Below are 27,330 nucleotides of genomic sequence, written 5' to 3' on the forward strand. Positions count from 1 at the left end.
CATGAAAGTGATCATTGTATGAGGATGAAAGTGATCATTGTATGATCATTATATGAATATGTTCATTGTATGAACATAAAAGTACCCATTGTATGCTCATGAAAGTTATCATTGTATAAACATAAAAGTGATCATTGTATGATCTTATAAGTGATCAGCGTATGAACATGAAAGTGATCACTATATGAACACGAAACTGAAAACTGTATGAACCAGAAAATGATCATTATATGAATATGAAAGAGATAATTGTATGATCGCTGTATAATCCAGATATGAACATTAAAGAAACTTATATCGTATCAAAAGCCGATTTTCAATATCAGGAATTGCTGGATGATGGGGCCGTCTTGATTATACAAGTGATGAAGTATGTAATCATTGTATACACATATCATTGTATACACATGGAAGTGAACATTGTATGAAAATTAAAGTGATCATTGTATGAGAATGAAAATAATCATTGTATGATCATTGTATGAACATAAAAGTGATCATTGTATGATTATGAAAGAGATCATTGTGTGATCATTAAAGTGCTTAATGTATGAGCAATAAGAACAATTCTTTACACAAGTAAGTGATAACTATAAGAACATGAAGGTGATCATTGTAGGAATATGAAAGTGATAATTGTATGATCGTTGTATAAATATGAAAGTGATCATTGTATGAATATGAAAGTGATCATTGTATGATCATAAAAGTGATTATTGTATGATCATGAAAGTGTTCATTGTATGATCATGAAAGTGTTCATTGTATGAACATGAAAGTGATCATTCTATGATCATGATGTTTCAAACTGTAAAAGAATTGCTATGCCAACATTATCTCAGTTCGATAAATGTCAAAAAAAAAAATAATAATCCCTTGTAATGAAAACCCTGATATAATTGTGTAAAAGATTAGCCATTCTGAAAACTTCTAATTGAAGAGCTCTCTATTAATTTAGCCAAATTACGTCAATAACGTAAACTTTGCAAGTCTAACAAATTGTCTCAAATACCACCAATTAGACGTCAATGAAAATGTCTAATTATGTATAAAAAATGTGATGTAAAGCGATCATGATATTTCATGTTGAAAAGCTAAGAGTTCACATTTTCAAAGACAGGCTAACCTCTATCTAATAATTGAATATCTACATAAACCAAACATTTTTTTCAAGATTTGACAATAAATTTAGAAAGAAAATTTCAAACCCTAATTTATAAGTTAATCAAGATCATTTGAAAATTGTTGTAAAAATACAACAAATCCCTTTAAGTTTTAATGAAAAACCCTTATTATGTACGATTACTACGGTCTCACGATCACGAATATTCCAAAATTGTTTTCTAATAGAGTTGAAGAATCAGTTGGTGATCGCAAATTAGTATTTATATAAAGTTTTATACAATTTTAAAGAAATATATAAAGGTTTATAAAACTATTTCATAAAAAAATTCCCTTAAAATTTATATAATAAAAATAAATTAAAATAATTTTTTTATACTAATTATTACAAATTTTAAATAAAAATGCTAATTAATTGTGACAAATTTAAACAAAATATGCACAATTAATTACAAACGATTTTCGTGTAGCGAAACAAAAAAAATAAATAAATAAAACAAATTCAAAATATATTAGAATCAACTTAAAAACAAAATTATTTCAAATAAATTCTCAAAAAACGGCAAACGATGTTGCTGAAGCGTAGAAAAGAAAGGAACACAATTTGAATATAATTGACAAATTGTTTTGAAAAAAGTGCTAAATTAAGCATTTACCACAAAAATTTCAAAACATTTAGTGTTTTTTTTTTTTTTTTTTTGAGAAAGCGAGGTGCAATTTTTTTTCCGTATGCTATAGATATTTCTTGCCGCTTAATGAAGCTGCTTGTTGCTCATTAGTTGAAAAATTATGATGTTTATTTGGCTTTAAATGTTTCTTAATAGAGACATCAAGTTTCAATTATATACGATTATTATGAACATATTTTGCTGTTGTCAAAAGACAACAACACTCAAGAACAAAATTATTCAAGGGTTACGCCTTCCGATTTGCATATATTGGAATAAAAAAAAAAAAAAAACACAAACAAATAATAATTCTTCAAGTGGCTGTGATCTCTTTGTATGCCTTAGTATCATCACCGATCGTGCTCATGATTGGGGTGTTACACATTTCACACATGTTGTATATACATATGTAGTATTCCAATTTAAATACTCTTTTCCACCATCTATCGGAGGTTGTTGGAAAGAGCAAGAATTTCTTTTGTTAGTTCTACTCTTTCTAGTCTAAATTTAAATCTTCTTACAATTGGATATTTTCATATTGGTGGGTTTTAGTTTTCTTTTCACAAAAGATTTCACAAAAAACTTCTTATTCATTTAGTCGCGTAAAGAAAATTTAGTTTTAATTTATTTTCACTAACTAACGGTTGTTTAGCGGAAAGTTGTTTTAAATAAAAATTGAATTTTTTTTTAAATACGTATTTCAAAAAATGGAAACCCCTTCGGTAGTTCATCGTTATCGCAATAGTTTTTCTATAGAAAATATTCTATCAAAACCCAGAGCGGTTAGTGAAGAAATTAATCATACAAAAAATAACTATGATTTACAGTTAACAGTGAATGAAAGTGATCACTGTAGTGATCATTTAAATAATGATCGTGATAAAATACATGGTGTTATTGGTGGTGGTGGTGTTGATATGAGAGCTTCAAGCCCTGAATCGAGTTTTAATGAGGATACTTTAGATGATGCTAAAAGTGATATTACCTCGGAAGATGATCATGGTAAGAGAGAAATTAAATATTTTAAAAAATTTGATTATAAGACAGAAACTTGATTAAAAGTTATAAACGTTTAATAAAACGAATATATGGAAAAATGTAATTATGGAAGTCAGGAAATATTGTAAAGATTTTTTTTTACTTCAAAGTTTTAAGAAAAATCTGTAAAAATTTAAAACCTTTTTTGAATATTGTTTGTGCATTAAATCATATGAAATACAAAAAGTTCACCAGTGAACCTGTTGTACACTCCCTTTTCAATATTTCTGATAGATTGGAGCGCAAACTACTAATCTATCTGAATCACACTAAAATAAATTTAGTAGTTTTCAAAGAGTTTGCATACCTAGAATTAAGTTAATGAACATTTAGCACAAAAAATGGGTAAGCACACAGAGTAGGTGTGGCACGTCCCTTATAAATTGAATTCTAAATTTTAGAATCTAAAATATTAATATCAGAGAATCCAGAATATAAAACCCGAAAATAAAACCAACTTATTTGGCGGTCTTCTCATAAACTAGAACAGTAATACAAAGGAATATATGGGACAAATTGGACGGAATATGTTGATTCTTAAATTTTATAATAATAACAATATAAATATTTAAGACCACTAGCCTATAGTCTAGTATATAGTCTAGCCTATAGTCTAGCCTATAGTCTAGTCTACAGTCTATCCTATAGTCTAGTCTATAGTCTAGTCTATAGTCTAGCCTATAGTCTAGTCTATAGTCTAGTCTATAGTCTAGTCTATAGTCTACTCTATAGTCTAGCCTATAGTCTAGTCTATAGTCTAGCCTAGAGTCTAGTGTATAGTCTAGCCTATAGTCTAGTTTATAGTCCATATTCTAGTCTATAGTCCAGTCTATAGTCTAGTCTATAGTCTAGCCTATAGTCTAGTCTATAGTCTAGCCTATAGTCTAGTCTATAGTCTAGTCTATAGTCTAGTCTATAGACTAGCCTATAGTCTAGTCTATAGACTAGTATACAGTCTAGTCTATAGTCTAGCCTATAGTCTAGTCTGTAGTCTAGTCTATAGTCTAGTCTATAGTCTAGTCTATAATCTTGTCTATAGTCTAGTCTATAATCTAGTCTATAGTCTAGTCTATAGTCTAGTCTATTGTATAGTCTATAGCCTAGTCTATAGTCTAGTCTATAGTCTAGTCTAGTCTATAGCCTAGTCTATAGTCTAGTTTATAGTCTGGTTTAAAGTGTAGTGTAGACTAGCCTAGATTATAGTCTAGTCTTTAGTCTTGTCTATAGTCTAGTCTTTAGTCTAGTCTTTAGTCTAGTCTTTAGTATAGTCTATAGTCTAGTCTATAGTATAGTCTAGTTTATAATTTAGTCTAGTTTATAGTCTAGTATATAGTCCAGTCTGTAGTCAGGACTTTACTTTAGTCTATAGTCTAGTGTATAGTCTAGTCTATAGTCAAGTATATAGCCCACTCTATAGTCTAGTCTATATCTATATATAGTCTAGTCTATAGTCTAATCTATTGTTTATTCTATAGTCTACTCTATACTATAGGTTAGACTATATATTAGACTATAGACTCGACTATAGAATATAGTCTCGTCTAAAGTCGAGTCTATGGTCTAGTATATAGTCTAGTCTATAGTTTATTCTATAGGGTATTAGATAATCTAGCATATAGTCTAAATTCCACCCTATAGTCTCATATATAGTCTAGTCTATAGGCTAATCCATAGTCTAGTTTATAGTCTAATGTATGCTCTATTATATAGGCTAGACTTTATATTAGACTATATGGAATAGAACATAGTCTAGTCTACAGTCAAGTCTATAGTTAAATAAATATACCTGTTTAAGTCTCTACTAGGCATCTAGTATAGTTTTGATTAAAATCTGTTTACATTGAAGGAGACAGGAATGCTTCAGCTGGAAGTTTTCCCCCACATACTGACGGCACGTATGAAGAAAGAATTCTCCATACAATGTGTTGTGATCAAGTAATCACAAAAGAATAATCTCAATACTACTATTACATCACGTTTTTCGATTTTAATGACACAACTTTACTTGATATGATGGAGAAATTATGTTCGCAAAATTCTAATACAGTCTTAAACATTTATTGGCCTGTTTTACAAATCATTTCATTTAAATCATTCAATTATTCTATTTTACTTTAATAATTAATTAAATAATTACCTTAGAATCGCCAAATTTAGTAGTTTTTGATTCTCTGTTGCATTTTGCTTTGTTACTGTTGTTGTTCTTTTTGTTATACGAATTTAAATGGCGGCACTTTTTCTTATTTTTTTTTCTTTCTTCTTCACTTTTTATAGGAACATTTTTGTATGCAATTTATTTATTATTTGTAAAAGAAATTCTTATAATAATATAACACTTCACTTATAGAACACTTTATTAACATTTATTTAATAATTTTAGACTTGTAACACTTTTATTTTTTATAAAATAATTAATTTTCTACCGGACGTTTTTGTTTAACAACACACCAACTTAAAAATCACGTAAAAACTAGAGATGTGAAAACAAAGCAAAAACAAAAGCTTAATTGCAGTGTTGCATTTTTTGACAAGTTACCCGTGCGAGTGTAAGTTTGTATTTAACGGGGAAATATTGTGTAATTTGAAAGGAAAAGGAAATTACAAGGTATTTCTGTTATTTTTAAGGGAAATGGGTATTAAATAAAAGGAAATTATATTAAATAACTAATTACGTTATTTTTAAAAGGTTTTAATTTAAAATTTATTAAAATTAAGATGTTATGGTAAATTTAAAATAAAATTTTGAGAAAAAATAAAAAAAATGTAAATTGTTAAAAAATTTACCAAAATTTTTTTTTACATAAAACTGAAATAAAATGAAATATATGTTTGTTATTTAAAGTGCATTTTAATATATTTGCCTAAATAATTTAATTTTAATCACTTATTAAGAAAATCCTCAAAGAAAATACTTATAAAATTGGTATCCATTTGATTTGCAACACATTTATTTCATTCTAAAACTAATTAAACCATCATGTCGCATTAATTAAAACAGTTCTCTTATATCGAAAGTAATTTGTAAAAAAATAAATTGAATTTAAAAAACAAAATGTGCGTTAATTTAAAGCAAATTATTCAATGTGTTAAAAAAAATTGGCAACAAAACAATTGCGAAATAAGTTTGTTATTAGTGTGAAATAAAAAAAATCTTTATAGAGAAAAAATATAAAACATGGTTGATCGTTGATTGCCAAAAACAAATTATGCTTAAACTTAAATTCATTGGTTGGTGTAGATTTAAACTATTACAACTTATACAATTGGCTATTAAGATAAAAAAATTGATTGAAGAAAATTTTATGGTGTTCATATTAACAGCTTCTACGCTGGTGAATCCTTTAGACCTAGTTCACACTAGGAAACTTTTTTTTTGGAAACTTTTGATTTTTGTGTGTGAGAGAAAGAGAAATAAATAATGCTTGATATTTTTCTCTCACACAAAATCAAAAGTTTCTCAACAAAAGTTTTCCGCTGTGCACCAGATCTTACTGAAAAAAAATAATAATAATAAGTATAAAATCCATGATCGAGAATGATGGGAGTGCTTCTGAAGCAAAAATTAAATGTTGTGGATACATAATAGGTTTGTTAGTCTGTTACAGATAATATTCTTAAATTAAAATCTTAATCTATAACAAGATTTAAAATTAGTTTTTATTTTAATTTATATTCAAAATATTTGTAAATCCAGAAAATTAATTAAAAACTGAGAGCTTTTAATTTAGTTTTTACATAAAGTAAAATAATTATAAAATCAGTAATTTATTGAAAAATATTTAAGTGAATTGAAGATTTCATAAATATTTTTTATTTATTTGTTATTTTTAGGTTCCAATGATGATCGTAAAAAGCGACCACGTACTGCATTTTCAGCCTCGCAAATTAAGGCTTTGGAAACGGAATTTGAAAGAGGAAAATATCTATCGGTGGCTAAAAGAACTGCATTGGCTAAACAATTGCATTTAACTGAAACTCAGGTATGTGTTTTTTATACAAAAAAATATTTTTATTAAAATGAGAGGTCTTTGGAGATCGCAACCGATTTATTTGAACACCGATAACAACTGTTTAAGAATTTTTTATATTAGTTATGCAAAATGTACTCTCTGTTCTGGTCTTAAGTTGAACATTTTCGGTATAATATTATTATTTTTGGAACTGGTTCTGTTGTAGCTTTGTCAACTTTTCACCTGTTTTATCAGTTTTTTAATCAATGATTTTTGTTAGATTTTTTTACTCTCGGAACTAGTTCTAGGGAGACTTTAAAGAAAAGTTCTATCAAAATTTCACTTAATTCTACGAGGAAGTCAATCGCCACCCCATAGATTCCGAAGAAATAGAGAAAAAGCTTAAGTGTGTTTTTTAAATGTCCACTATCTCGCTTACAAAAGGGTTCACTGAAGTGATGATTATCTGCATCCTCATTTATAAAGAGCCCAATCGTAACGAAAGATGTGTTAGAGTTAACAATTTGGTTAGACCTTAGTGGAAATCACTGTATCTTTGTCAAACTGTTGGGTCTTATTAACTTCTAAAGTATTTCCCATATCGAATAGAAATAAAAGTTCTATAGTTGAAACGACTTTTTGCATTTAAAGAAAATTACATTTTTCGACTTTTTTCATTTAATTAAAAGTCGACTTTTTTACTTTATTCGACTTTTTCTGACTTTTTTTCTACTTTTTTCGACTTTATTCGACTTTTTCCGACTTTTTTTGACTTATATTTCCAAAGTGGACTTTTTTCACAGACGATAGTTATCGACTTTTTTTAACAAAATAGTCGACTTTTTTCGACAAAAAGTAGATTGTTCGATTATTCGAAAGTCGAAATGTGTTATGGTTACCATTTCTAACAAAAATAAGTTTTTGATATTTTATACCCCGGTCAGATGATACAATTATTCACCATTTACGCTCTCATTAATCATTCAACATCAAATTACAAACTGAACTACAAGATTCGTTTTACAAAACTTCATCTGCTGTACGCAATTCAGTTTCAATTACGTACGAATTTCGAATGAATAATTGTCATCTCTAATTTTTATCGGGAATTTATCATAATCAGCTGTTTGTTTTTAATGGCTGGAGACAAAAAGTAAAATTAGAAAAAAATTAAACTTAAACTGTTGAAATAATGTAATAAACGTATTTTTGTATCATACACACACAAGTATTCCAAGAAATGACAAATTAATGAATGAAAATAAAAACTGTCAAAACGAAATACGAATGTGTCGTAAAAACGGCTAAATTGGTTTTTGTTATTCATTGGCAGCCCTAAAAGAAGTTCAACTTTTCGCTTACCACTTGGTATGAATCTTTACTTAATTTTAAAATTTAGTTTCGGCAAATTTAAAAGAACTTTTATAACTCCCCTTGATAGCTTACTCAAAAAATTGGGAATTCCTTTAGAATAGTGGCAACCCTATTAAAACATGTAAATAATCCGTTATTAATTGGTTTATGGCACCGCTAGGATGCAACATTTGCCTGCAAATCGCGTTGTAGAACATGAGTATTTTTAGGTATAAAGTAATTCCTAATTGAATCTATTAATTTTATAACATTTTTAATTTTTCTTTAATTTAAAATTTTATAAATTTATTTTATCTTTAACTTTACTTTCAGATCAAAATATGGTTCCAAAATCGTCGCACTAAATGGAAGCGCAAATATACAGCCGATGTTGAGACCTTAGCTTCACACTACTATGCCCAAGGAGGTTTAGCTCGTCCCATGGTGGTCGGAGATCGTCTATGGTTATTTAGTCAAACACCAGCCGGTCCAGCTCCGCTACAATCCATAATGCTAAATAGTCCACCACCAGCAAATACACCTGCATCCGCCATAGCCCCTTTAGCTGCCACCCAGCTAAGAGCCTATCCCGGTTCGGCCATTATTCAACCATCGCTAGCCAATGCCAGTGTTATAGAAAGTGCTCGCAATGCCATACTCTCTCGGGGGCAACCTTTAAATTATGCTCTACCTTCATATCTAACACCACGCTCTCCTGCCTCATCGTCTACATCAAATCTTTCATCATCTCCTAGATATTTAGATTATACAGCTGCTTCGAGTCTTTATCAAAGTTCACCAGCTCCCTCTGATTCGTATTTACAAATGAAATATAATGTTTTAAATAATCTAACAATGCCCGAACCAGAATCACCGCCCACTTCAAATGGTCTGGCCGAATTGGAACGTGTTTTCGGTGATACGAATGCTAACTTCTTGGAGCATAAGTCATTGAATGGTGAAAAGTGTGGAAGTAAAACCGATTTTGGTTTTAATGGTTTGGCGGTAACGCAGCGTTCGGTTAAAACGGGCCAAGAAACAGATTCAGAGTGCAGTGATATTGATTGTGAACAGATCGATGACGAATAACGGAAAAAACTATTAGATATTATGTTTTAGGTTAAAATTGGTTTTCTTATATCCTACACTTAATCGTAATGCGTTTACAATGTCATGTTAAGGTGGCTCCATTGTCCTTTTTATGTTCGGACTAAAACATAGAGTTGAAATTTCATAAAACTAAATAAAATCACGAAAAATGCAATAAAGTCAACAGATTGTTTAAGAATAACTAGACGAAAACTCGAATCGAATAGAGTTCTTGCTCCAACTACTTTGAAAATAAATATTCAGTGTAGGGTATCTTAAGGTTGGCCATATCCGACTAAAGTTTCTTCTTATTATTGCCAAATAATGCAACCAAAGTAAACTATTTATTTTAGTAATATATTAACTTTAAATACTATTTACTAATAGATTTTAATATTTAAAATAACTAAATAAATGTTCCTAGAAATATTTGAATAAAAAAACGTAAATTTAATTAAATATTGAGATATTTCTTTGCGTTCTCTTTCTGTCTAAACATTTCGATCTTGTCATGTAATATCGAAAGCTTATCGATCACGTATGTAAGTATACGAAAGCAGTGTTCTATAGAAACGATTTCGTAAGATCAGTTTTCTATAAAAAAAAACTTTTCATAACATCAGTTTTCTTTAGAAAGCAATTTGAACGATCAGTTTTCTAATACAAGTTTATGTAAGATCAGTTGTCCATAGAAAACTTTTGATAACAACTTTTCGTAAGTCCAGTTTCTTTAGAAAACTTTTGGCAAGATATGTTTTCTATAGAAAACTTTTCGTCAGATCAGTTTTCCATATAAAACCTTTCGTCAGATCAGTTTTCTATAAAAAAAAAACTTTACGTCAGATCAGTTTTCTTTAGAAAACTTTTTGTCAGATCACTTTTCTATAGAAAACTTTTCGTCAGATCACTTTTCTATAGATAACTTTTCGTCAGATAACTTTTCTATAGAAAAATTTTCGTCAGATCACTTCTCTATAGATAACTTTTCGTCAGATCAGTTTTCTACGGAAAACTTTTTGTCAGAACAGTTTTCTATAGAAAACTTTTCGAAAGATCAGTTTTCTATAGAAAACTTTTCGAAAGATCAGTTTTCTATAGAAAACTTTTCGAAAGATCAGTTTTCTATAGAAAACTTTTCGAAAGATCAGTTTTCTATAGAAAATTTTTCGTCGGATCTATTTTCTATAGAAAAATTTTTGTCGGATCAGTTTTCTATAAAAAAATTTTTGTCGGATCAGTTTTCTATAGAAAACTTTTCGTCACATTAGTTTTCTATAGAAAACTTTTCGTTAGATTGGTTTTCTATAGAAAACTTTTCGTTAGATTGGTTTTCTATAGAAAACTTTTCGTTAGATCAGATTTCCATAGAAAACTTTTCGTTAGATCAGATTTCCATAGAAAACTTTTCGTTAGATTAGTTTTCTATAGAAAACTTTTCGTTAGATCAGTTTTCTATAGAAAGCTTTTCGTTAGATCAGTTTTCTATGGAAAACTTTTCGTTAGATCAGTTTTCTATAGAAAACTTTTCGTTAGATCAGTTTTCTATAGAAAACTTTTCGTTAGATCAGTTTTCTATAGAAAACTTTTCCTTAGATCAGTTTTCTATAGAAAACTTTTCGTTAGATCAGTTTTCTATAGAAAACTTTTCGTTAGATCAGTTTTCTATAGAAAACTTTTCGTTAGATCAGTTTTCTATAAAAAACTTTTCGTTATATCAGTTTTCTATAGAAAACTTTTCGTTATATCAGTTTTCTATTGAAAACTTTTCGTTATATCAGTTTTCTATAGAAAACTTTTCGTTAGATCAGTTTTCTATAGAAAACTTTTCGTTAGATCAGTTTTCTATAGAAAACTTTTCCTTAGATCAGTTTTCTATAGAAAACTTTTCGTTAGATCAGTTTTCTATAGAAAACTTTTCGTCAGATTGGTTTTCTATAGAAAACTTTTCGTCAGATTGGTTTTCTATAGAAAACTTTTCGTCAGATTGGTTTTCTATAGAAAGCTTTTCGTTAGATCAGTTTTCTATCAAAAACTTTTCGTTAGATCAGTTTTCTATAGAAAACTTTTCGTTAGATCAGTTTTCTATCAAAAACTATTCGTTAGATCAGTTTTCTATCAAAAACTATTCGTTAGATCAGTTTTCTATCAAAATCTATTCGTTAGACCAGTTTTCTATCAAAAACTATTCGTTAGATCAGTTTTCTATCAAAAACTATTCGTTAGATCAGTTTTCTGTCAAAAACTATTCGTTAGAACAGTTTTCTATCAAAAACTTTTCGTTAGAACAGTTTTCTATCAAAAACTTTTCGTTTGACCAATTTCTTTAGAAAACAACCTTTCGAAGGACAAAAAGTTTTCTATAGAAAACATTTTGTATGATCAGTAGTCTACAAAATGAAATAAAAACACAGTTTTTCTTGTAGTTGGAAATGTTTATGAACGTATTTTCTTTTTTTATTTATTTACAATTCATTTGAAAAAGAAGTTTTATTATTTTTTTGTTATAAATATGAATTAGCGCTAATTTAAGAATAGACACAGCAATTATTAATTACGTTTATTTTTTATTTTTAACATTTTACAATTTGTTTTTTCTTTCATTTCTTACAAATACATATAAAATAATAATTTGAAACACAAAACTATTAGTTGTATGTTTGTTTTTATTGTTAAACTTTTATTGATAAACTATTAAATATATCAACAGCTGCAACTTATTACTTGGAAATTTTTAATAAATTTGTTTCTTTATTTTAACTGAGATTTATTTATTAAACAAAATTGTACATAAAAGTTAATGAGATCTTAAAATAGTAAAAGATGTAATTTTAGTGAAATTTGTTAAAATTATAAAATTGTTTTTTAAATTTGTTTCGTAATATCAGTTTTCTAAAGAAAACTTTTTGAAAGTTCAGTTTTCTATAGAAATTTTTAGAAAGATCACTTTTTCACAGAAAACATTTAGAAAGGCTTAATAACTTCGTAAGATCATTTTAAACAGATCAGTAAGATCAGTTTTTTTACAATGAGAACCCATTCGTTAGATAAGTTTTATATGATCTTAGAAAGTTTTTCGTAAGATCAGTTTTCTATGGTCAGTTTACAATTTGAAAAATCTTTTTTAGAAATTTCTTAGAACGATCAAATTTATCTAGAAATCTTTTCAAAAGATCACTACAAAGCTCTTTTCGTATTGTATTGACAACTTTTCGTATGATCAGTTTCATATTGACAACTTTTCGTAGAAACATTTTTCCATGATCAATTTAGACTTTGTAAGATCAGTTTGTTTTAGAATTTTATTAATACGATCACATCATATCATTTCAGTTTTCTATTCACAACTTTTCTTAAAATTAGTTTTTTATAGACAACTTTTCGTAGGATCAGTTTTCTATGATCAATTTACACTTTGTAAGATCAGTTTGATTTCGAAATTTCAATTTTCTCTTAACAATTTTTCAGTTTTTTTATTGGCAACTTTTTGTCGGATCAGTTTACTCTTTGTAAAATCAGTTTGCTTTAGAATTTCATTAGTACGATCGTACTTGTTTAGCTATCTTTTCAGAAGATCATTTTATTATTGAAAACTTTTCCCAAGATCATTTTCATATAGAAAACTTTTAGTAAGATCAGTTTCCTATAGAAAATTTTTCACAAGATCACTTTTTTTACAAAATTTTTTTCGTATGATCAGTTTTCTATGATCATTTTACATTTTCTTAGATCAGTTTGCTTTACACATTTGTTAGTACGATCAGATTTCTTTAGAAATCTTTTTAGAAGATCAGTTTTTTATATAAATGTTTTCTAAAGATCACTTTACTACAGAAAACTTTTCGTATAAATAGTTTTTATAGAAAACTTATCGTAAGATCTCATTTCTATTGAAAACTCTTCATAGAAATCTTTTCAGAAGATCAGTTTTCATTTAGAGAACTTTTCTCAAGATCAGTTTACTACAGAAATCTTTTGGTATGATGATTCTTTTATTAAAAAAATATCGTCAGATCAGTTTCCTATGTAAAACTTTTCGTATGATCACTTTTCTAATAGAACCCTTTTCGTAAGATCAGTTTTCTATTAGAACCCTTTTCGTAAGATCAGTTTTCTATTAGAAACCTTTTCGTAAGATCAGTTTTCTATTAGAAACCTTTTCGTAAGATCAGTTTTCTATTAGAAACCTTTTCGTTTAAAAACTTATTGTCAGGTCAGTTTCCCATAGAAACCTCTTCTTAAGATCAGTTTTCTATTAAAAACCTTTTCGTAAGATCAGTATTCTATGTACATCTGCTGTAGAAATCACTTCCTAAGATCAGTTGTCTGTAGAAAAGTTTTGATAAGATCAGTTTTCAAACAGTTTATTTAAAAACTTGTTGCTTTTTTATCACTTTCATTAATCTTTTTAATTTTTTAGCAAATAGTTACATTTCTTTTAAACGTATCACTGTAGGAAATTTCGTTTCTTAAACAAACTTATAAAAGGAATGATTTCTTTTGAATTTACAATTACATCTTTAAACTATTTTAAGTCAACATTATATACTACTAATAATAAGTAGTTAATAGTTAGAATTAAGAAATTTACAAAAAGCTAATATCAATATAAATGTAAAATAAACTATTTAATAATAATAAAAAAACTATTGCTTTACTTTACAAGTTCTGTTTAGATTTGTTCTCTTAGGATTTTAAATACAACATCATACATACATAAATACATAGTAATTATAGGTGGTCCATTTAATAATATAAAAAAATAAAGATTCAAATAAAACAAATTTACAAAACATATATACCAGAGAAAATTAAGACTTTAAACTAAGTTTAAAAACTAATAAATTGTATTAATATTTGGTTGGTCATTTATAAAAATTATATATTAAAAGTAAATGGGAGAGACCTCTAGTCTTACTTAATAGCAAAATAAAAAGGAATCATATATATTGTTGTGTTTTATTGTTAGTAAATTGTTTTTTTGTTCAACATTTTTTTTTGTTATTTTTTATAATAAATAGAAAAAAATAAACTAAATTTAAGACTAAGATGTTAAACTTAAAATTATAAAATTCTGTTAGCTCCACGATAAATCATAACCTTTCCAATTGACATTGGGTGCTAAATAGACACGTCTTTTATTAAAGAAAAACGATACAATACCATGATAAGCAGTACGCGGTACACCACTCTTTAATATTATTAAAAACAAAATATATTATTATTTGTTTTATAAGAAAAAAGGAATAATATTTCTTCAATTCACAATCAATGTCATATCGTTGTATAGTTGTAAGTCAAACTACAATACAACCTTACAATACCAATTGTGAATTGCACAATTGTATTTCTCACCTTTAAATCGTCCATAAGTCCCAACATTTTTGCTGTTCTTTTATATTGATCTCTAGTATTGTATTGTATTCTTACCGGTCCATCACGTTTTATTAGCTCACGTCTTAATTCATCATACGTAACTACAGGATACGTATAGATTTCTTTTATAAATGTTTTATCGTAATTGTCCTGTAATTTTTTAAAGATATTCTATTAAAGATTTTGTTTACATTATTAAATTAAGGTGTTTTTTTGTTACCTTTAATAAATAACTTAAGTTCATTTTTGTAAATGGTACAAATTCTTCACTTAATTTAATATAACGTAAATATTTATCGAAAAACAGGCCACTGAAAAATATTATTAAAGAGAATTATTTATTTTATAATTGAAATACATAATACTTTTTCGAAGATCAGTTTTATATAGAAAACTCTTTGTAAGATCAGTTTTTTTCGTACAATACTTATGAAATGATCTGTTTTCTATAGAAATCATTACTTTAGACAACTTTTCGAAGATCAGTTTTCTATAGTAAACTTTTCGAAAGATCAGTATTCTATACAAAACTTTTCGAAAGAGTAGTTTTCTATAAAAAACTTTTCGAAAGAGTAGTTTTCTATAAAAAACTTTTCTAAAGATCAGTTTTCTATAAAAAACTTTTAGCCAGATTAGTTTTCTATAGAAAACTTTTCGAAAAATCAGTTTTTTATAATAAACTTTTCGAAAAATCAGTTTTCTATAGAAAACTTTTCGCCAGATTAGTTTTCTATAGAAAACTTTTCGAAAAATCAGTTTTTTATAATAAACTTTTCGAAAAATCAGTTTTCTATAGAAAACTTTTCGACAGATCAGTTTTCTATAGAAAACTTTTCGACAGATCAGTTTTCTATAGAAAACTTTTCGACAGATCAGTTTTCTATAGAAAACTTTTCGACAGATCAGTTTTCTATAGAAAACTTTTCGACAGATCAGTTTTCTATAGAAAACTTTTCGACAGATCAGTTTTCTATAGAAAACTTTTCGACAGATCAGTTTTCTATAGAAAACTTTTCGACAGATCAGTTTTCTATAGAAAACTTTTCGACAGATCAGTTTTCTATAGAAAACTTTTCGAAAGATCAGTTTTCTTTAGAAAACTTTTCGAAAGATCAGTTTTCTTTAGAAAACTTTTTGAAAGATCAGTTTTCTATAGAAAACTTTTCGAAAGATCAGTTTTCTATAGAAAACTTTTCGAAAGATCAGTTTTCTATAGAAAACTTTTCGTAAGATCAGTTTTCTATAGAAATTTTTTCGAAAGATCAGTTTTCTATAGAAAACTTTTCGAAAGATCTGTTTTCTATAGAAAACCTTTCGAAAGATCAGTTTTCTATAGAAAACTTTTCGCCAGATCAATTTTCTATAGAAAACTTTTTGAAAGATCAGTTTTCTATAGAAAACTTTTTGAAAGATCAGTTTTCTATAGAAAACTTTTTGAAAGATCAGTTTTCTATAGAAAACATTTTGAAAGATCAGTTTTCTATAGAAAACTTTCCGAAAGATCAGTTTTCTATAGAAAACTTTCCGAAAGATCAGTTTTCTATAGAAAACTTTCCGAAAGATCAGTTTTCTATAGAAAACTTTCCGAAAGATCAGTTTTCTATAAAAAAACTTTCCGAAAGATCAGTTTTTAATAGAGAACTTTTCGAAAGATCAGTTTTTAATAGAGAACTTTTCGAAAGATCAGTTTTCTGTAGAAAACTTTTCGACAGATCAGTTTTCTGTAAAAAACTTTTCGACAGATCAGTTTTCTATAGAAAACTTTTCGCCAGATCAGTTTTCTATAGAAAAACTTTTCGCCAGATCAGTTTTCTATAGAAAACTTTTCGCCAGATTAGTTTTCTATAGAAAACTTTTCGCCAGATTAGTTTTCTATAGAAAACTTTTCGCCAGATTAGTTTTCTATAGAAAACTTTTCGCCAGATTAGTTTTCTATAGAAAACTTTTCGCCAGATTAGTTTTCTATAGAAAACTTTTCGCCAGATTAGTTTTCTATAGAAAACTTTTCGCCAGATTAGTTTTCTATAGAAAACTTTTCGCCAGATTAGTTTTCTATAGAAAACTTTTCGCCAGATTAGTTTTCTATAGAAAACTTTTCGCCAGATTAGTTTTCTATAGAAAACTTTTCGCGAGATTAGTTTTCTATCGAAAACTTTTCGCGAGATTAGTTTTCTATCGAAAACTTTTCGAAAGATCAGTTTTCTATAGAAAACTTTTCGAAAGATCAGTTTTCTATAGAAAACTTTTCGAAAGATCAGTTTTCTATAGAAAACTTTTCGAAAGATCAGTTTTCTATAGAAAACTTTTCGAAAGATCAGTTTTCTATAGAAAACTTTTCGAAAGATCAGTTTTCTATAGAAAACTTTTCGAAAGATCAGTTTTCTATAGAAAACTTTTCGAAAGATCAGTATTTTTTAGAATACTTTTCGAAAGATCAGTTTTCTATAGAAAACTTTCCAAAAGACCAGTTTTCTAAAGAAAACATTTTTAAAAAATATGTTTCTATAGAATTCATTATAAATGATCAGATTACTTTACTATTTTTCGAAAAACAGGTTTTTATTGAAAACTTTTCACCAAATCAGTTTTCTAGAGAATACTTTTTGTAAGATCAGTTTTTTGAAGAGATCAGTTTTCTATAGAATACTTTTCGAAAGATCAGTTTTCTATAAAAATCATTAGATCATTTTTCTATGGAAAACTTTTCGTAAGATCAGTTTTACGTAAATTACTTTCAGAAAGATCAGTTTTCTATAGGAAACTTTTTGGGAGATACGTTTTCTATAGAAATCATTATGAAAGATCAGTTCAATTTTTTCAGTTTTTTTTTATATAAAATTTTTCATAAGATCAGTTCTTTGTAGAATAATTTTGGAAAGATCACTTCTCAAGAGAAAACTTTTCAAAAGAACACTTTTCTACAAAATACTTTTCAAAAGATAATTTTTCTATAAAATACTTTTCGAAAGATCAGTTTGCTTTAGAAAACTTTTGGAAAGATCATTTTTTTATAAAAAATCTTTTTGAAAGATCAGTTTTTAATAGAATACTTTTCGGAAAAAGGTTTTAAAGATCAGTTTTATGAAGAAAACTGTTTTAAAGTTCAATTTTTTTAAAACGTAATATCAGATCTTTCATCAATTTATTTTGAACGATCTCTTTGAAATATCAGTTTTCTATAGAAAGCTTTATAAATGTTTAGTTTTTTGTTATAAAAAACTCTTTGAAAGATCAGTTTTTTATGGAAAACATTTTGTTAGATCAGTCTCGAAAACAATTTGGAAGATCTATTTTATATAAAAAGTCCAGTTTAATAAAGAAAACTATTTGTAAAATTAGTTTTCTCAAAAAACTTTTCGTTAGATAAGTTTTGTCAGAAAGCTTTTCATAAGATCAATTTGCTCTAGAAAAATCAATTGTTTCTAGAAAACGTATGATCAGTTTTTCTCTAAAAAAAATTTTTTCTAAGATCAGTTTTATCAAAAATAAAAAATGTTTCGTCAGATCAGTTTTCTCTAAAAAAATTTTTTGTCAGATCAGTTTTCTCTAGAAAGCTTTTCGTGAGATCAATTTTTCTAGAATACTTTTCTATCAGATGTTTTCTTTTGTTGAAAATGTTTTAAAACTTACTTCGAAACACCAACTTTGCCAAATGTACGAGTTCTTGATATTTCCGGACGTATGCAAACACGATTTTTTCTCTGCTCCGGATGACGTATCCAATCATCCCAAAAACTGTAAGCAAAAAACATATAAAATAAAGTTTAAGCTTTTTGAAAATTCATATATAAAACTTACGATTTTGGCCATTTAACGGATAATTCCCGCCACAGATCTTTGGTCAGCATCCAACCTAAACCGGGAAAGAAATCCGTGCGATATAACAATTCCGGATGCGAGGCATCTATAAGATTAGCTTTGCCATTGTCATTCCAAGCAGAAACGCACCTAATAAAGAAAATAATTTAAATTAATAGAATGTTTATTAATTAACTTTAAAATTTTGTCTTGTATTACCACAAAGAGGGATCCTGCTTGAGTAAATGATGAGTACCCGAAAAGTATTCAAAGAAATCGGGTGCCACATTGAGATCATCCTCCACAATTATAACATAATCATAACCCTTGCCAAAGGTATTATTCAATGCCCAACCATAGTGACGAGCTATTTTATAATAACCCTTAAATTTCTTTTCTTTCGGTGGTACAAATATATCCGATTGATCGGGTTGTTCTATTAGAGAAACTTGTTCCTTATAGGATAGAATAACATTACGTGTAGCCTCATCACCACAATCTTGCGAAACAATTATGGGAAATTGTTCCATACTGGGACGATACTTAATAAGATTATCCAAACATTTTGAAATGGAAACACGATTACAGGCAAATACTAATACCGGTATAATAGGTTGACCATTATTGAGATGAGTTTTTGTGGTTGGTGTTACTGGCTGCTGGGAATTGCTAACTAAATTCGTTTCTGTATCATTGGGTTGTTCCAAAATATTTTCCTGTCTCTCATTGGAGGAGGGTGGCTCCTGTATGGGTTGATTATTCGGTAAGGCTATGATGGCAATTTCTTTTTCTGTGGCTGCTTGAGTTTCGAGCGGATATTTTGTCTTTAGTATGCCTAATAGATTAACCATTAACTTATCACTTTTGCGATACTCTTGACGAGCATCTTGTTCTAATTGCTGTAACCTATTGGATGTTAAAGCTGGAGAAAATTTCGTATTTGTACGGGGCACAAAGTAGAATACAATAAATGTCCAAGTTACTAAGAAACAGGCTATAATTAAGAATTTCTTAGAACGCATTTTTGTTGGCAATATAGACTGGTTGGTTGATTTCTTTTTGTTTTCTTTTTTAGGTTGACTTCAGGTGGGAGGGTGTTGGAATTTTGTTAATTAAAGAATTTTGTTATTTTTTTAATGTTTTGGTCATTTGTAATGGCAACTTAATTGGTCGTTTGCTTTTGCAGACAATTCCTATTGTTTGATATTATTTTGAATATTTATCACAGCATGTTGGAGTCGTTTAGATTATAATATTGCATATTATATCGTAAGCCAGTTTATATTATATTTATTTAATTTCAGACACCGCTAAATGTCAAACTGCTTAATGTGTGTTTTATTGTATAAACAAGAATGGCTTTTCAACGAAATGTTATGGTTGACGTCGATACTTAATTATAGTAATTCCCATAAGGTTTCATTCAATTACCCTATAAACATGAAACATTTAGTTCTACATAGGTATACACTAGTAGTTGTTGCTGTTTCTCGTTTAGTTTATAAACTAAGCAAGTTTGTGATCTATTTCTAATGATTCCAACTTCACAACCAACTCTACTACCTTTAGCGCCGCTGCTGCTGCTGCTACTGCTGATGCCACCAACACCAATACCATCTGCACCAATGGCAATAATAACAATAATCAAGGGAACACGTAAACACTTCAATTAATACTCTGCCGTCCGTCCATTAGCAGTTGTTGTGCTGTGTTAGCGATGCTGCCTGAAGAAGACTCAACCCTAAATAGTTTTTTGCCGTGTTGTGTGTTTTACAGACAATTTCTTATCATTTTTATTGCCTTCATTATTGGCCTTGTTGTTTAATTAGTTATTTTATGTGTCTATTTCATTTATATTTTATGTATTTTTTATAATTTTATGTTTTTTTTTCATTTGTACCATCAACCAACTTGCTAATTATTAGCAAAAATGTATTATATTTCTCACTTAAACTTTTCTAATCTCTTACTCTTTTTCTATTAACGCTGTTTTAACAAATAAGCGTCAATTTTTATATGTGTTTTATTCAATAAATGTTAAAATATGTTTTTGTTTTCTCCGGAGAAATGCAAAAAAAGTAAATTTTTTTTGTATGTTCGACCAAAAAAATACGCGAATGAAAAATGTCAAATGTGTGTGAAAAAAGTGTTTCTTTTTGTGTATGTGTTGAACAGCTGTTCAAGAATTATCGATAATTATCAAAGGTAAAGCAGTGTTCAATACAATAAGAGTACGATAAGGCAGAGCAGTCAGATAAGAAACGAGTTGCCACACGATAATTTATTTTAAAAATTTGTTAATTTCTACACTAAAGTAGGTATTTTTGTGAAATTAATTAAAAATGTAAAGAATTTTAATAATAAAACTAGAACTGAACTAGAACTGAACTAGAACTGAACTAGAACTGAACTAGAACTAAACTAGAACTGAACTAGAACTGAACTAGAACTGAACTAGAACTAAACTAGAACTGAACTAGAACTGAACTAGAACTGAACTAGAACTGAACTAGAACTGAACTAGAACTGAACTAGAACTGAACTAGAACTGAACTAGAACTGAACTAGAACTGAACTAGAACTGAACTAGAACTGAACTAGAACTGAACTAGAACTGAACTAGAACTGAACTAGAACTGAACTAGAACTGAACTAGAACTTAACTAGAACTTAACTAGAACTTAACTAGAACTGAACTAGAACTGAACTAGAACTGAACTAAAACTGAACTAGAACTAAACTAGAACTGAACTAAAACTGAACTAAAATTAAACTAGAAATGAACTGAACTAGATGATTTACTTTTACTTTGGGACTTGATTTTTTTTTACTTTGGGAATTGATTTACTTTTATGATGGGACTTATAAAGTTTAGACTTTTTAAAATAAATGAAATACATTGACATTAAAAATTCGGTTGTAAAAAGGGTTCTGTATATCGACTTTCGAATAATCGAACAATCGACTTTTTGTCGAATGGAGTATTTTGTTCCAAAAAATTCGAAAAATCGACTTTGTAAATAAAAGTCAAAAAGTCGAAAACTCGAAAATAGTAGAAAAAAGTCAAAAATAGTCGAAAATTTTAAAAAAGTGGAAAAAAGCCAAAAACTCTAAAATAGTCGGAAAAAACTCGAAAAAAGTCAAAAACTGTAAAATAGTCGGAAAAACTCGAAAAAATAAAAAAAGTTAAAACAAGTCGAAAAGTCGAAAATTCGAGAAGTCGAAAAATCGGAAAATTCGACTATTTGTAAAATACTTAAAGTCGAAAAGTTAAGAGTCTACTTTTAATTGAATAATCGAACAATCGACTTTTTGTCGAAAAGTCGAATCGGCAATTTTGTTCCAAAAAAGTCGAAAAATCGACTTTGTAAATAAAAGTCGAAACAAGTCGATAAGTCTAATAAAGTCAAAAAGTTGGTAAAAGTCGAAAACTCGAAAATAGTAGAAAAAAGTCAAAAATAGTCGAACATTTTAAAAAAGTGGAAAAAAAGTCAAAAACTCTAAAATAGTCTGAAAAAACTCGAAAAAAGTCAAAAACTCTAAAATAGTCTGAAAAAACTCGAAAAAAGTCAAAAACTCTAAAACAGTCGGAAAAACTCAAAAAAGTAAAAAAATAGTCGAAAAAAGTCGAAAAGTCGGAAAGTCGGAAGAAGTCGAAAAATCGGAAAAAGTCGACTATTTATAAAATACTTAAAATCGAAAAGTTAAAAGTAGACTATTAATTGAATGAAAAAAGTCGAAATGTCGAAAAATAGACTTTTCATAAAACGCAAAAAGTTGAAAAGTCTGCTTATAACTAAATGCAAAAAGTCGACTTTTCGTTTCAAATATAGAACCCTAGTTGTAAAAGTCGACTTTTAATTGAATGAAAAAAGTAGAAATGTTGAAAAATCAACTTATCATAAAATGCAAAAAGTCGAAAAGCCGGCTTTTCGTTTCAACTATACAACCCTAGTTGTAAAGTACCAAAAACGTTACATTAACTTAATTGTTAAAAACGCCAATATAACATCATTTTTCAAACAGCTGATAACTTCTTATCGATAAATGAAAAGTAGGTAATAGTGTTTTCAGGGCTAATATTACAAAACCGTTATAATTAGTATTATTTTTACATGATTTAACTTTTTGCTAAAATTTTAAATAATTTAACACAGTATAAATTGTTCGTTAGGCTTTAGTTTTTATTATTAATATTATTTATTGTAATTTATTTATCATATATAATTTATTCCTTTTTATAAGTTTATAATTAGTTAATATAATCCTGTGTTTATTTTAAAACTTACTTAATATTTAAACTTAGTAGACTAGTAATGCTTAATTAAGATTTTTATTTTGTTTTTCCTTTTTTTATATGTTCAGCATTTTACAAGTAAAAATATTTATTAATAAAAAATTACATATTTTGAAATAATAAAGTTTTAAATTTAATATAAAAGAAAACTGCCACAACTTATATGTATTTATAAAATACCATAAACTACTAAATAAATGTTAACTAATAAGTTTTTTATTATTATTAATACAAAAGTCAATTTATTAATAAAGAAATTAAGCAGTTATACGAAAAATGGCAGTTAAATGTTAATTTTTTTATGTTTTAAACTGATTAGATAATAAACTATATACTTTACAATATTTTATCGTTTTTTTTTGTTTGTATTTATTTTAATTTTAGGTGTCAATTTAACAAAAATATTTTATTTTTTATTAAATTTTATGTTAAGTTTTTCAAAAAATATTTTCATTAAATTAAGACTTTCTTCTTATTAAAAGGGAAAAATATTTTACTTTACAAGTATATTTACGTTTTTTTATATGTTAAATGTTCGCTTTTTATGTTTTTTGTTAATTTTGTTTTATATTTACAAAAATTTACATAAAACTGTTAAGATTATAGACAATATCACGGCTCCTGTAGAGGTTATTGCATTAACCGCATTTGTGGCATCTTCCAATTCTTTTTCATCGACCACAAATGCTGGCACCGATAAAGGCAGTTGTTCGAAAGTTTTCACCAAAGGCTCCTCAAAGTGTCCGCGACTGTTGCGTGCTAAACGTTGATTGGCCAATTTTAATTCGCGAAGTTTTTCTTCAAGGCGCAAGACTTCGTCTGAAAATATAATAAAAGAATTTTAAACTGTTGACTAGAACTGAACTGAACTAGAACTGAACTAGAACTGAACTAGAACTGAACTAGAACTGAACTAGAACTGAACTAAAACTGAACTAGAACTGAACTAGAACTGAACTAGAACTGAACTAGAACTGAACTAGAACTGAACTAGAACTGAACTAGAACTGAACTAGAACTGAACTAGAACTGAACTAGAACTGAACTAGAACTGAACTGAACTAGAACTGATCTAGATACTAAACTAGAAATAATATTCAGTTTTTGTTTCCCTCATAAAATTGATACTAACTTCTATTAACACCTTCCAAATCATTAATCTTAATAAACATGGCCAAAGAAATCTCATAAACCTTATTCGTGTCCATCAAAGGAGTCATCATGGCATCGGAGGTATCACGTTTTCTACGACCATAACCAATTTGTCCATTTGAACACTGAGTACCCAGACATTTATCCAAGCAAACATTAACGGTGGCGCGGAATTGAACATACGAAGAATCGGGGAATTTGAAAGCCTTAAATTTAGCACTCAAGGTATCACCATCTATAGTATTGAAATTTTCGAATAGATAAGGATCAACAGTGCAGCTGAAAAATGAAAATAAAAGTAATATTTATTTGATTCCAGAACAAATCTTTCAAATAACTTACCCCTTGAAGATAATAGTTTCCGATAGTAGTCTGGTATCGGTGACTTCCAAATAATTAACACCCAAACCATATATGGGCGCAGATTCTTGATCCAAGGTAATTTCCATGGTTAGAGGAGTGCCAGGAGTGACAGTGAGATCACCAGTAACACGTTTACCATTTTGACTAACACCAATAGCCAAACGGGGCTCGGGTGCTTTTTTAATTAAAGATGTGGTAATTTCGATATCTCTGTAAAGAAAAAGAAAAATAAATTATTAGAAAATCTCCCTAATATTTCCAATTAAAAACTTTAACCCTTTTGTTTAGTGTCTTTTCCGAGAAAAACACAATTTACTTTCAAACCTTATGATTATCATATCTACGTGCTGCTATAACACTCTAAAATACTATTACGACTTTATATCATACGAATGTACATGTATGATGATTGTGGCATTAAAAAGGAAATTATCTTGTAAATGTAAACGAATGCTGCAATTTAATATTAAATTGCACGCGTATTATGGCCATTTTACTGGCAATTATCGATCACTGTGGCATCCATGTAATTATTTAGGGGAACAGTGGTTTATAAATATTTTATTGAAAAGTCAACTTCGTAAACTTTTCGTTCTTAAGACTTATTTTTTGTTTAAAGATTTCTTTATACAAATTTTAAATTCGTATGGAAAAGCTTTATCTGGATAAAGTTTGAAGTACAAAAACCTTTTTCCGGATAATGTTTTGAATAGAAAAGCTTTTTCCGAATAATGTTTTGTATAGAAATTCGGATAAAAGCTTTAAATAACTATTATCCACATTTTTATAGAAAATACTCATCAAGATTTTAATGGAAAAGCTTTCTTTGCAAACAATTTTTTTTAGAAAAGCTTTTTCTGGATAACTGTTTGTACAGAAAAACTTTATACGAATAAAAGTTTTAAAAGAAAAGCTTTATTCGCAAAAGCATTATGCGGGTAAAATACACAATATAAAAGCTTATGTAAATCTTTAAAGCTTATCCTAATTAAGATTTTATAATGATTTTCTTTTCGAGATACCAAATTTTCATAAATGTCATTTCTAAACTACTGTGCAGATGTTTAAATTATGGAAAAGCTTTATTTGTATAGAAAAGCTTTTTCTGGATAACTGTTTGTATATACGGATAAATGTTTAAAAGAAAAGACTTATCCACAAAAGCATTATACGGATAAAAACTATAATATAAAAGCTTAGCAAAAGCTTATAAAAGCTTATCCTGATAAAGATTTTATAGTGGTTTTCAACAAGATCTCAAATTTTCATAAATATCATTTCTAGACCACTGTGCAGTTGTTTAAATTATGTTTTCGTGCATACAACATAAATGAAACTGAAGCTTTTGAATAAGATCATTATAACTAATATGAGCTTTATGCTTTAATCTTGATAGTCATACAAATAGAAAAAAAAGTTTATTTTATACATTTTCCTAAAAACTAGAGTATGTGGTGCAGGTGTTTAAATTATGGAAAAGCTTTATTTGCAAAAAAATGTATAGAAAAGCTTTTTCTCGATAACTGTTTGTATAGAACAACTTTATACGGATAAAAGTTTTAAAAGAAAAGCTTTATCCGCAAAAGCGTTATCCGTATAAAAAACTTTAATATAAAACTTATCTAAAGCTTATAAAAGCTTATCCTGATAAAGATTTTATAGTGGTTTTCTACGAGATCCCAAATTTTCATAAATATCATTTCTAAACCACTGTGCAACTGTTTAAATTATGTGTTCGTGCATACAACATAAATAAAACTGAAGCTTTTGAATGAGATCATTATAACTAATATGAGCTTTGTGCTTTGATCTTGATAGTCATACAAATATAAACAATTCGTTTGTAAATTTTCTTAGAAACTAGAGTATGAGTATGTTCAATGATTATAAAGTTTAATGAAAGCTTTCAAAAACTCAGTTTCTATAGTCAGGACTTCGCATATGATAATTAGTAAACTAGTAATCAGGAATGATTTTAGGTATAATTAAGAATTTTAAAGCTTTAAAGCTTTGCTCAAAAAAGGAGTTCATTAACTTATTGAACTTTGTGATATTTAAGCTTTAAATGCAAATCATATGTATTTTGTCAAAAAAACATCATTATCTCAATAAAATACTCATGATCACAATAAAATACTTGTTAATATTTAATTTAAATCTCTACTATCAAGATCAATGATATCACTTCGTTTATCTCCCATAGAGTCTAGACAGCTCTGAGGATTAATTAAAAATTACACCCAACTGTCATTTTAATATCTCCAGCATTAGATTAAACGATAAGATACAAATATTGCTAAAAAAATAAAATTATTTTGACATTTCTTGCAAACATTCCTCTTCTCGGAAATGACATTTAAATGCTTTTAGCTTTTTTTTTCTTTTTGGTTTTGGCTCATCTCACAACAAATAAATGCATGATGTCATTGGTTGCTAAGATTATTTCTTTCTTTCTTTGTTTATCATTGAAATATTTTTGAAGAATCAAGTTTTGAATTTAAAACCAAAATAATTTGCGCAAAATAAAACAACAAAACAAAACATAAAACAAACTTACTCTGGTTCTTGAAATCCAGCAGGTAAAACATCACGTCTAACAATACCATGATGTTGCAATTGTTGAGACTGCTGCTGCTGTTGTTGTTGCAACTGATCATGTTGCTGTTGTTGGTATATAAAACGTGGTTGCTCTTGGCTAGTTTCATTCATCATTAAATTAAAAACCGGACCACTGGTAATGCATTTAACACTAACAATCTCTTTGCCATTTGTGGACTCAATAATGATTTTGTGATAATACACTTTTTTACCCTAAAAAATAGTGGAAAAGAAACAGAAATTCTAAATGAAAAATAATAAAAATTTTAAAAATAGATGATCAAAATAAAGGTGATCAAAACTAATAATGCGATCTTCTTCATTTTTAAGATGAAGCTTTATTTCAAATGTTATTGTCTGATACAATAGTTTAATATTAACGTTATCTGAATGAAAGTCTTCCAGAAAAAGACTTCTATTGCAAAACTAGAACTAAACTAGAACTAAACTAGAACTGAACTAGAACTGAACTAGAACTGAACTAGAACTGAACTAGAACTGAACTAGAACTGAACTAGAACTGAACTAG

At 27.9% G+C, this 27,330-nt stretch overlaps 3 protein-coding genes across 4 annotated transcripts in view; 1 reads left to right on the forward strand and 2 right to left on the reverse strand.

Moving 5' to 3' along the window:
- Positions 1-2,423: 2,423 nt before the first annotated feature.
- On the forward strand, positions 2,424-9,847 carry LOC111677808 (pituitary homeobox 1). Of its 2 annotated transcripts, none has more exons than XM_046954686.1 (3): positions 2,424-2,792; positions 6,660-6,808; positions 8,465-9,846. In XM_046954686.1, exons 1-3 carry the CDS (start codon positions 2,498-2,500, stop codon positions 9,218-9,220), a joined length of 1,200 nt encoding a protein of 399 aa, XP_046810642.1. In that variant the 5' UTR covers positions 2,424-2,497; the 3' UTR covers positions 9,221-9,846. The 2 variants fall into 2 exon arrangements, with proteins under 2 accessions (XP_046810642.1, XP_046810643.1); XM_046954687.1 differs by lacking the exon at positions 2,424-2,792 and adding an exon at positions 6,343-6,414 and having other exon boundaries at positions 8,465-9,847.
- Positions 9,848-11,872: 2,025 nt separating this feature from the next.
- Positions 11,873-20,501, reverse strand: LOC111677803 (alpha-1,3-mannosyl-glycoprotein 2-beta-N-acetylglucosaminyltransferase). Its single transcript, XM_023438997.2, has 6 exons — positions 18,611-20,501; positions 18,392-18,541; positions 18,224-18,328; positions 14,814-14,904; positions 14,573-14,743; positions 11,873-14,408 (listed from the first exon to the last, which is right to left on the reverse strand). Exons 1-6 carry the CDS (start codon positions 19,411-19,413, stop codon positions 14,295-14,297), a joined length of 1,434 nt encoding a protein of 477 aa, XP_023294765.2. The 5' UTR covers positions 19,414-20,501; the 3' UTR covers positions 11,873-14,294.
- A 2,710-nt stretch (positions 20,502-23,211) lies between these two features.
- The window catches only part of LOC111677810, a 26,520-nt gene continuing 22,401 nt past the window's right edge, over positions 23,212-27,330 (reverse strand). Inside the window, exons 3-6 of the mRNA XM_046954612.1 lie at positions 26,761-27,014; positions 24,183-24,413; positions 23,821-24,119; positions 23,212-23,507 (exon numbers count right to left, since the gene is read on the reverse strand). Coding sequence (XP_046810568.1) covers positions 23,260-23,507; positions 23,821-24,119; positions 24,183-24,413; positions 26,761-26,915 — 933 coding nt within the window. The 5' untranslated portion in view covers positions 26,916-27,014 and the 3' untranslated portion in view covers positions 23,212-23,259. The remainder of the gene's footprint in view (positions 23,508-23,820; positions 24,120-24,182; positions 24,414-26,760; positions 27,015-27,330) is intronic.

This window comes from Lucilia cuprina, chromosome 6, assembly GCF_022045245.1.
Source record: "Lucilia cuprina isolate Lc7/37 chromosome 6, ASM2204524v1, whole genome shotgun sequence".
Classification (NCBI taxonomy): domain Eukaryota; kingdom Metazoa; phylum Arthropoda; class Insecta; order Diptera; family Calliphoridae; genus Lucilia; species Lucilia cuprina.

Coding starts and splice junctions, on each gene's coding strand:
- LOC111677808 (XM_046954686.1), top strand. CDS start 2,498: ATGGAAACCCCTTCGGTAGTTCATCGTTATCGCAATAGTTTTTCTATA. Junction 2,793..6,659: donor TACCTCGGAAGATGATCATG/GTAAGAGAGAAA, acceptor TGTTATTTTTAG/GTTCCAATGATGATCGTAAA. Junction 6,809..8,464: donor TGCATTTAACTGAAACTCAG/GTATGTGTTTTT, acceptor CTTTACTTTCAG/ATCAAAATATGGTTCCAAAA.
- LOC111677803 (XM_023438997.2), bottom strand. CDS start 19,413: ATGCGTTCTAAGAAATTCTTAATTATAGCCTGTTTCTTAGTAACTTGG. Junction 18,542..18,610: donor AAGCAGGATCCCTCTTTGTG/GTAATACAAGAC, acceptor TTTCTTTATTAG/GTGCGTTTCTGCTTGGAATG. Junction 14,905..18,223: donor GGCAAAGTTGGTGTTTCGAA/GTAAGTTTTAAA, acceptor AATATTTTTCAG/TGGCCTGTTTTTCGATAAAT.